General features: G+C 35.8%; 1 protein-coding gene across 1 annotated transcript; it reads left to right on the forward strand.

The window, feature by feature from the left end:
• The first annotated feature begins 455 nt into the window (after positions 1 to 455).
• LOC120142994 (DNA-directed RNA polymerase IV subunit 1-like) lies at positions 456 to 10143 on the forward strand. The gene is made up of 18 exons (XM_039157430.1): positions 456 to 573; positions 1112 to 1232; positions 1335 to 1459; positions 1764 to 1817; positions 1894 to 2118; positions 2883 to 3038; positions 3176 to 3271; positions 3373 to 5325; positions 5741 to 5910; positions 6018 to 6084; positions 6166 to 6284; positions 7112 to 7257; positions 7769 to 8028; positions 8128 to 8301; positions 8384 to 8521; positions 9182 to 9447; positions 9533 to 9644; positions 9723 to 10143. Exons 1-18 carry the CDS (start codon positions 478 to 480, stop codon positions 9888 to 9890), a joined length of 4446 nt encoding a protein of 1481 aa, XP_039013361.1. The 5' UTR covers positions 456 to 477; the 3' UTR covers positions 9891 to 10143.
• Positions 10144 to 10881: the final 738 nt, after the last annotated feature.

Consider the following 10881-nt stretch of genomic DNA (forward strand, 5'->3'; position numbering starts at 1 on the left):
AAAGTACATAAACATGTTTAAGTTTTATTTTGGAAAAGTACAATCTGGAGTTCTGTCCAGTTCTTTATAATGGAGCACCCCTTTTCGTCCATTCAGCTGTCATAGGCAACTGGCCTGAGATATTGCATGGGCTTTACATCAGATAAGTTGCATTTAACAAAATTTGACTAGCCATTTCTCGCTCTGGAGCCAGTACATTTTTGGAATTCCATATTTGAGTTATTGGTTATTTATATTACTATGGGTACTTTTGTGCTCATAGATCTTCATGTGTTAAGACTTTTTCGGTGTACGTTATAATTCCTTGGCAACTCACTTTTTATCTGACCTTTGAAATAGATATAGTTTAAAGCCTAGTTCTTGTAATACATGCTTACTTGTCTTATCTATGTTTTTGTATTTTCATATTAAACTTTATTTGAATGCTTAGTGGCATGCTATATTGATGGTTTATTGGTCATCAGAAGTCACAAGCCAATGTCTTCCATGGAAAGCGACTTGTATGAAGAGGAAGAAAATCCAAATGCCTTTCTGACCGGCATAAAATTTCATGTCTCCACTGATGCTGATAATGTAAGTATATTTCAATACTGTTTCATGTTTGCTTGTATGCTGGAACTGATAATACTGTAATTAGTTGATTATTTTGGATTACCCAATCCATGCCCACCTTGTAAATAAGAAACACAGTCCGGTATGGTTTATGCTTATATTCTCTTTGGGGTGTCTATCTCTCTCCATGTAGATCCTTATAACTATTTTTTTTTTCATTTTAGTTTGCGAAATTCCTTTCTATGATGCCACTCATTGTTAACTATTTTATCCTGCCACTGTCCACCTTTCTCTATGTCTTAGCCACTGATTTTTTTTTTTTTCCTTTTCTAAGAACCTTTTTTCCGTTTTTGGTTGTTGAAACAAGCATATTATATTGTGCCCCATGTTTTTAAGTACAACTTTTGCTTCATGGTTATGTATGCCTTTTTTCTATACTTTATGTTTCACTTTGTTTTGGACATGGAGAAAAACTATTGTATAATCTTTTAATTATTTCAGTATTTCAATCCCTTGTGTCAATTTGAGCACTTATCATTCTTTTTTAATACTGTGACAGGAGAACATGTCTATCATGGAAATTGCTGCACCGGGTGAGGTGTCTGATCCTAGGTTGGGGTTTCCGAATTTTTCTAATCACTGTGCTACTTGTGATGCCACAAATATGAAACACTGTGAAGGTGGATGTCCAATTAAAAATTTAGATCATATTTTCTATCTGTTTGCTTTTTTCTTCATGTAGCTATCATAAAGTACTGATTTCTTTCCATTCATCTTTGCAGGCCATTTCGGGGTTATTAAATTTCCATACACAATACTCCATCCTTTTTTTCTTTCAGAAGTTGTACATATATTAAATAAGATTTGTCCAGGATGTAAATCGATCCGGAAAGATATATGGATGAAGGTCAGGTACCTCTCCTCTTCTACTGAAGATCATCATACTGCTATACTTTTTCCTTTTCTTCCATTGTAATATAATATTGTTTATTACTTTTTATCATCCTAAAGAAAAGGAAAAGGATAAAATAGAAATTACAGAACTTCAGATTCAAAACAAAGCCTGCATTCCTCTATGCTGGTTTTAGAAGTGAGATTAACTTCCAGGATTTGATTTTCTGAAGAGCCCCCACGTGCTTAGTTTCTTTTTTGAGCAAAATATGTCCCATAGTATGCAATGTTGATGGTTTATTTTCCCATGCATGTACCAGGGTGCTAATACCGTAGCCAGATTACTTGGAACCATGGGGTGTAAATATTGTGTTGTAAGTTCGTCTAGCTTCTTGTTTCCTTGATCCTTTTCCTCTTACTTTCTCTGTGATAATGATGTCTGGTGAACAGGGGAATTCAATAGACTGGTATCCACCCATGAGATTCAAGATAACGTCAAAAGAGCTATTCAAAAAAAGTGCAATTATGGTAGAGGTGAGTGAAAGTTCTTTAATGAAGGTCCGAAAGAGAGGAAGGCAAGCATTACCTACAGATTACTGGGATTTTATTCCAAAAGATCAAGAACAAGAAGAAGGTTTTCTGAGACCACTTAGAAGAGTCCTATCACATTCCCAGGTAGCATGTTCTTTTCCAATTCACTATTCTTTTAAAATTATATTTGTTTGTTGCCTAAAAAAATTTAATCTAATAGGATTTATTTCTAGGAATAAAATCCACTAAATCTTGACATATTAATTCACAACTCTTTTTGATATACGCTTTGCAGTGAATTTATAGTGCTCGTTTATTACCTACTTTATGTTGTTGTCATGATATTTACTAACACTATTTTTTTCCTCAATAAAGAACCCTTTATTTTCTTTGTTATATTTTAACCATGAAGCAAAAGAATTTCTTGATTTTTTAATTCTTAACAATATCTGGTGGTAGTTTTGGAGGGTGGAAGATATTGAGTTGGTTGTTTCCCAAATAGTTTTGGGATCTTGTCGTACAATAATATCGTTTAACGTAAAACCATTAGTGATTTGAAAACTATCATGACTTTTAATGGGATTTTCCTTTCTATATAACCATTGTGATATTACAATAGATACAGCTTCAAATGAGCTTTCTTGGCAAGGACAACTGTTGTCACTTGCATGTCAGGAAGGAAAAATGAAGGAAAATATCTCATAACTAGATTCTTGTGTAAATATATCCCAGTTGCTACATTACTTCAAGAGTATTTTGGTTTTGGAAATTATTATTCATGTCTTGGATATTCTTCAAAAGCATCGAACAGATTCAAGCATTGATGCTGCTCGCCCCTTCCCTTATATTAGGTAGACCTTCCTTTTTCTTACGATATTTACAAGTAAATAATGCGTATTGGTTTTCAGGTTCGACAGTTGTTGATGGATGTTGATCCAGAGTTCATTAAGAAGTTTATTTCAAATAAGGACTCTATTTTCCTCAACTGTTTTCCTGTGACACCCAATAGTCATAGAGTGACAGAAATAATGCATTCATCTTCCAATGCACAGCGACTGATCTTTGTAAGTCTTTCTTTAAGTATCCTCATTTACATGCTTTAAAGGTCTTTGGTTGGTATGGATGGTTTATCTAATTATATGCATTTCATCTGTTTTCTTTTCAGTTTGACTGAACTTTCTGATTAATGGTTTTGATGTAGGATGAAAGAACCAGGGTTTACAAGAAACTGGTTGATTTTAGAGGGCTTGCAAATGAATTGGGCTCTCATGTATTGGAATGCCTAAAAATTTCTAAGGCAAGTATACCGCTTATTTATTTATTTATTTATTTATATTTGAATTGGTTCAACTTTCATCAAACCTTATGCTTTATTCTTTGATTACATTCAATGTGCAGCTGCATGTGGAGAAACCATCAAATGAAGATTCTTCGCTTATTGCTGTACTGAAAAAGAATAAAGATTCTAGTTCCAACATGTCTGGTTTAAGATATATGAAAGATGTTATTCTAGGCAAGAGAAATGACCATTGCTTCCGCATGGTTCTTACTGGAGACCCGAACCTTAAACTGTATGAAATTGGCATCCCATGTCATGTTGCCGAGAAGTTGCAAATTGCTGAGCAACTGAACAGCTGGAATGAGGAGAGACTAAAAACTTGTTGTAATCTGCGTATTCTTGAGAAAGGTGAGATTCGCATCAGGAGAGATGGTAAATTGGTTAGAATTCGCCATGATGAAAAGGTCCAAGTGGGCGACACTATCTATAGGCCCCTAAACAATGGGGATACGGTGCTTATAAACAGACCTCCTTCTATACATCAACACTCTCTCATTGCTCTATCTGTTAAAGTTTTACCTGTCAGTTCAGTTGTGTCAATAAACCCTCTAATTTGTTCCCCTTTTCGTGGAGATTTTGATGGTGATTGCCTTCATGGCTATGTTCCTCAGTCCATCAACACAAGGGTTGAGCTTAGCGAGCTTGTTTCTCTGGATAGACAGCTAATCAATGGTCAAAGTGGTAGAAATCTGCTCTCACTCAGTCACGATAGTTTAACGGCTGCTTCTTTGGTCAAGGAGGATGGGGTTATATTGAATGTATTCCAGATGCAACAGCTGGTAATGTTTTGTCCCAATCATTCACCGTTACCTGCAATTGTCAAAGCTCCTCAATTGAGTAGTCCTGTTTGGACTGGAAAGCAGTTATTCAACATGCTCTTTCCTCCAGAATTTGATTATGTTTTTGCTCCAAGTGATGTTGTTATTCGTAATGGGGAGCTTATATGTTCATCTGAAGGATCTACATGGCTACGAGATGCTGATGGCAACCTCTTTCAAAGTCTTATTAAATATTATCAAGGAGAGGTACTTGACTTTTTGTATGCTGCTCAGGAGGTTCTTTGCGAGTGGTTGTCAATGAGGGGTTTGAGTGTTTCGCTCTTAGACATATATCTATCTCCCGACTCAGATTCACAAAAGAACATGATGGATGAAATCTTTTATGGTCTGCAAGAAGCAGAGCAGACTTGCAACTTTAAGCAGTTGATGGTTGATTCTTATCATGATCTCCTTGCTGGAAATGATGAAGAAATTAATAGTTTCATGGCTTTGGATGTTGAGCGGATGTGTTATGAGAAGCAAAGATCGGCTGCACTTAGCCAAGTTTCTGTTGATTCTTTTAAGCAAGTTTTTCGTGATATTCAGAATTTGCTCTACAAGTATGCAAATAAAGACAATTCACTATTCACCATGTTCAAAGCAGGGAGCAAGGGTAACTTGCTGAAGTTAGTACAACATAGTATGTGCCTTGGACTGCAACATGCACTTGTACCTCTATCATTCAGATTTCCTTATCAGCTTTCATGTGCTGCATGGAATAATCAAAAGTCTCACGTCTTAACCCAGAAAGTTGATGATACTGATGAGTCTGCTAAAAAATATATCCCCTATGCTGTGGTTGAAAGTTCATTTGTGAAGGGTCTGAACCCACTAGAATGTTTTGTTCATTCAGTGACTACTCGAGACACATCTTTCAGTGACAATGCTGACCTTCCTGGGACGCTTTCACGACGGTTGATGTTCTTCATGCGTGATCTATGCACATCGTATGATGGAACTGTGAGGAATGCATATGGAGACCAGGTTGTTCAGTTCTGTTATAATATTGATAAGGGTATATCTAGTCCAACTAGTTGTGCTGACAAATTAGCAAGTCAGGGCAATAGTCTTCCTGATGGGATAGGTGGCCAACCTGTTGGTTCATTGTCTGCCTGTGCTATTTCTGAGGCTGCTTATAGCGCATTGGACCAGCCAATTAGTCTACTTGAATCTTCACCTTTGCTGAACTTGAAGGTGCTCTCTCTCCCCCCCCCCCCCGACCCCTGATGCCACCCTGATGGCATTGTAAAGAACTAGAAAACTTGTCAAAGAAATTTTCCTTCCCTTCTAACTTGATGAGGAAATTGGTGACTTCCTTATCTAAAGAAAAGTTGAAGAATTCTAATTACTGTGCTGAAACTTACCTAGTAAAGTTTATAAGAACCATAAAACAACTTGATGCTATTGAGAACAAAAACACATGATCTTTATGTGCTCATGGTCAACTACGGTACATGCTTCTTCGTACCATGCCATCTAATAGATTAAGTCATGATTTCTTTTTATGTCCATGTACCACCACAATGCACTCCGCCAGATATTTTTGGTTGATGTATAAATTATTGCAAATGGTTGAACACTAACATATAATTCTGATTAAATTGTTCAGAGGGTTCTTGAGTGTGGTTCTAAACGAAGCAATACTGACCAAACTATGTCACTATTTTTATCTGGTAAACTTGGAAGGAGAAGGCATGGTCAGGAGTATGGAGCCTTAGAAGTCAAGAATCATTTGGAGAGGTTGATATTTAAGGATATTGTGTCAACTTGCTCAATAATGTGAGTTTAAATTCCTTTCTTTTTGTCTTGTCCTTGTTTTATGCTTTATTCTCCCCATTTAAGTTTAATGCATTCTTAAAATTTATTAATGGGTTCTATGGCACTAGTTTCTCTCCACAGATGTCTAGTGAAAACCGTTTTAGTCCTTGGGTTTGCCATTTTCATTTGTGCAAGGTAACGTGATACATAAATGTTGTGTTTATGTTGATAAAACTTCCACTTCAGAGTTTCACCATAAAAGTAAGTACATTCCAGGATGTTGTGAAAAGGAGGAGGCTGACTGTGCATTCTATTATTGATTCTCTTCACATGCACTGCTCCAATGCCAGAAGAATGTGGAAAATCGATTTGCCAGACTTGCAAGTTACAAACAAGTAAGTTTTCCCATTTTTACCATGCCTAGTTGTTTCCAGAAAGAGTTACTGGCACATACACTGGTAATATGTGTACCCTGCATACACTCCACCAGCTTGCAGCTTCTTTCTAGCAGTATACTTCAAGCTTCAGTTCAAACCCAACTTATACATTTCTTTGTACTTGTACTAAATTTAGTAAAGAAAAATATACCAGAAGTAAGATGCAAATAAAATATCATAGATGAAACAAAATAATATAATGAAGGAAGAAACAAATTGTAAAATTTGGTGATCTTTCCAAGAATTTCATCTTGTTGTTATTCACCATCCTTCGACAATTTTACTAAATGCTTGCCCCTTGTGTTTCTTAATTCCTGTACACCTAAGTAGGCCAAGGATATAGGAATAAAGCAGATTGCAGTGATTGGAATTACTTCTTACATATGTCACTGCTCCTTCATACCTTTAACCATCTTATTTATGCTATGTGGATGTAATTAAAAACCTTTTCCCTCTATCTTTGTATTTTTTTTATCAACTTGTGATGCAGAAATAGAGCTTCAATATTTTGCTTTTATGACCTACACCTTAGTTTTGGCCTGCTTTTTTCTACAAGTTGTATGATTGGATGCATGAAGAATTATAATCACCATAAACTGAATTTACTTTTTTTCATTTGAGGGCTTGAAGGTATCATGATATTGCTTCCAAATGTAGTTGTTCCAATGCATTTGAGCTCTGAAGGGTGGGAAAGGGAAGCTTAAATTGAGTCCGCTGGAATTATTTTTTTTCTTTCTAAAGCTTTTTGTTTTTTTTTTTTGCTTAATTTTTTGATTGAATGGCAGGGATTGTTCTTTTATTGACTTGCAAAGTGAAGATGATACATTTTGTATCACTGTCACAATTGTTGAATGCTCTAAAAGTTCTCGTATAGAATTGGATGTGATTCGAGACATGGTGATACCTTCCCTTCTGGAAGCAGTGATAAAAGGTTTGTACTTATATTCCAAATTGATTGGTATTATGAATCCCATTTGGGGGTTGATTTTTGGTAAAATGACTTAAACCTATATTAATGGTTAAAATTCTCTTAAGAGACAACTTGATAGTGATTCTGGAATCTAAATTTTTCATGTGGCTTGCCATTAGATTATTTCTATTTCTCTTATTTTCTTGAAATTATTGAATGTCATATGCCTTCCCGTAGTGTGTACTTCCCATTTATCCGTCACTGTTAGTTCTCTAGTCTGTTTATTGGTGGGAGTTCTAATAGTTGAACTTGTATCATTGTATGACCCAATTTCTGATAGGGAAAACATAATCTATAGTAGGGTTTATTCTAGTGTAAAAGACAATGTAAACCACTAGAAAATCAAATAGCCTAAAGAAATGACATCCTTCTAAAAATTATGTTTTCCTACATTGTTTATGTAGATATGCATTACTTGTTGATTACAAGTTGGTGATATTCATCTTCTTTGATTTTATGAAATTTTGTTTAGGATTTCCGGAGATCAAGAAGGTGGATATTTTATGGAATGATGAACCGAGAGCCTCAAATTCTCATAAAACTGCTTGTGGTGAACTTTACTTGAGGGTTTCTGTATCTGGTGCTTTTGGTATAACAAAACTCTGGGGTGTGCTTATGAATGATTGCCTCCAATTGATGGATATGATTGATTGGACACGGAGTCATCCAGATAACATTAATCAGTTTTGTTTGGCATTTGGAATAGATGCCGGATGGAGATTTTTTCTCAATGTTTGTTTTCCTTCTTGTAATTTGTTCCCTTGTTTTCTATTTACAGAAAATCATAGGGTTAATTGTGTATGTTAAATTTCTCATTCCATTCTTTTGCAGAATATGAAGAGTGCGATATCAGATATCGGCAAGACTATACTAGACGAACATTTATACCTTGCCGCCAATTGTCTGTCAGCTACCGGGGAGTTTGTTGGCTTGAATTCAAAAGGCTTGAAACAACAAAGAGAACACGCATTTGTCTCTTCCCCTTTCATGCAAGCATGCTTTTCGGTTAGTTCCCGTCATTTTTCCTACTTTGATGTTTAAATAAGACATTTTTATAGTCAACTTAGCTTTTTACAATTTGTGGCAGAATCCTAGTGCATGCTTTGTCAAAGCTGCCAAGGCCGAAGTTTTGGATGATCTTCAGGGGACCATTGATACACTGGCTTGGGGAAAGGTCCCTCGTATTGGGACTGGTGGACATTTCGATATAGTATATTCTATGAAGGTATTTTGTTTAGTTCTTGCTGTTGTTTTAAAGTAGTGGCATTGCGGATTAGATTTGCAGTACAGTTGCAATTAACTGACTGGGAAATGTAGGGTTTTGAATATGTGTCTGAAACCACCCTGTTTTTGGTTCAAAAGAATGGGGTGACACATAACATACTGTCAAAGTTCGTTTATGAATGATGCATTTTGAAAGTGATAAGGAGTTAAAGGACCGAGGCTTTATCACTGATTGATACTGAATAGTGTTGTGGTAAGAGGATATCTCTTCGGAATGCTGGTTTTCGGGAGGGAACAAATTTGCTGAGTGAAGTACATATAGAGGAGTATGCACTTTTTTTGTTCATTAGAAGAATATGCATCTTAATGGTAAATGTTTCTCATCTAACACTTGTGAAGGATTCTATGGTAGTATCACTAGACTTAGAACTAATGGGGTCAAAGATTTCAATTTTATATCTCAAGCACAGAACGATCCTGTGCATTATGTTTTGATGTTTTAGTACAGATCTTGTTCTCAATCTTGTCAAGGTATAAAAATGAGCTATGTTTTTTGTCTTAGCTAGCTGTACTTTAGATAAAACCATATACAAGTTCAAATTTTTAATCATGGCTATTTTATAAACTTGAGGTTTATATCCACGCCATTATTATTTTTCAGGATCAAAAGCTTGAAGAACCAGTGGATGTGTATAAGCTGCTAGGGGAATTTGTGAATTCCAAGAAGCCTGATATAGAGCTTGAAGTACCCAAAGCTTTTAACTCTAAGTCCGAGAAACATAGTTCTCCTTTCGTGGGAGCTTTTGGTGGTTCTGCCTTTGATGAGCTGAAGAAGATTGAAACAAAAACAAGATCACTCTTGAGAGAACTTTTAACCTTGAATGACGTTATGAGACTTTCGCGTGACTTAAGGAATATTTTGCACAAGTAAGCTTGCCTCTGATTGTCGGTTACCTTATACATGGTTTTGGTGATGTTATATTCTCTGAGCCCATGGTTGTGTTGACTGTAGGTATTCTATTGATCACCGGGTTAGTGAGGCTGACTGGGATACCTTGATGATGGCATTGTACTTTCACCCTCGAAGAGACGAGAAGATTGGGTGTGGAGCTAAGGAAATAAAGGTACGCTATCCTGCGAAATTGGAAATAGAAAGCAAACCATGAGACAATTCTGATGCCTCATTTCTCAACGTTTTGCAGGTTGTAAACCATCCCGAATATCCAAATACTCGCTGCTTCTCATTGGTAAGAACAGACGAGACGTCTGTAGATTTCTCGTATCGGAAGTGTATTGTTGGGGCTCTGGAGGTCATTGCTCCTCAAAGGGCAAAATCCTACAAGTCAAGATGGGTACAATCTGGTAGTTAAGTAAACCAAACTCCATGTGCATGTACATATAGTAAAAGGACTAATGTGCAGGAGGAGAAGGGTAGTTTGAACCGTATTTGAAATCCTTTGGTTGAATTTTAAATGTATTTTTTGCAGTCCTAATAGAATAGGGTAGGTGCTTTCCTCAGCTTCTTTTTGCTCCTTCTACTGGAACTTGTTTGTCGTTTAATATGGGCGGCAGAAAAGATCCAGTGGAAGCAGCAACGACAAGCTCGTAAAGTTCCACCCCATTTCTTTTATGTGGTATTACAATTAACCGAAGTACCTTTCTGCTAATCTCATTATTTGTCCCAAAGGGGTAATCGTCAAATGAAATGACATTCTCCGAAAAATACTAAAAAAAAAATGCTGCTCCAGGAATATTTCATTACGCCTAGGAGGAACTCTTTTAAATCAGATGTGAGTATGTGATTCCGAAAAATTTTGTTTCTTTTGGTAATATTTTTTTCATGAACCAAACGCCCCTGCAAATTTGTTGAATTCAAGCATACCACCGAGATACTTTAATCACGGTTGTATGTTCATTGTGTCTTGGTGCAATGCCTTGCTACATGTTAATCTTTGTATTTTAATTAATTACCGAAGTCCAATCAATCTTATCTATAATAAATCACTCTTAATTTTAGCTAACATGTTATAATAGTAAATAGCATAAAATTATACTTGGTTGCCAGGAATATGGAAAAATACCACTTTTAAGTACTTTTTGATGATCTTGTGGGGTCTTTGGAGTGTTAGAAAATGGAATAATATCCATCTTTTATCCACAAATATTATTATTAAGGATGTTATTCATTCATTATCAATAAAGTTTTGTATTTCTAAAAAAAAGAGTTTCATTTTTAAACCTTTTTTTTCTTTTTTAATTTTGAACTACAACTTCCAAAAAAGGCATGAATCAGCATTCTAATCTTGCTAGGGAACTAGACTCAACCATTACATAAGTGTTACTATTTCAACCTCTGACCAT

The sequence above is a fragment of the Hibiscus syriacus genome, unplaced genomic scaffold (assembly GCF_006381635.1).
Source record: "Hibiscus syriacus cultivar Baekdansim isolate YM2019G1 unplaced genomic scaffold, ASM638163v2 tig00002237_pilon, whole genome shotgun sequence".
NCBI classification, from domain to species: domain Eukaryota; kingdom Viridiplantae; phylum Streptophyta; class Magnoliopsida; order Malvales; family Malvaceae; genus Hibiscus; species Hibiscus syriacus.

Excerpts from the sequence above, each read along its gene's own strand:
- LOC120142994 (XM_039157430.1), top strand. The coding sequence starts at position 478 with ATGTCTTCCATGGAAAGCGACTTGTATGAAGAGGAAGAAAATCCAAAT. Across the intron at positions 6,085-6,165 it reads GCCATTTTCATTTGTGCAAG|GATGTTGTGAAAAGGAGGAG; the intron begins GTAACGTGATAC and ends AGTACATTCCAG. Across the intron at positions 8,302-8,383 it reads TCATGCAAGCATGCTTTTCG|AATCCTAGTGCATGCTTTGT; the intron begins GTTAGTTCCCGT and ends AATTTGTGGCAG.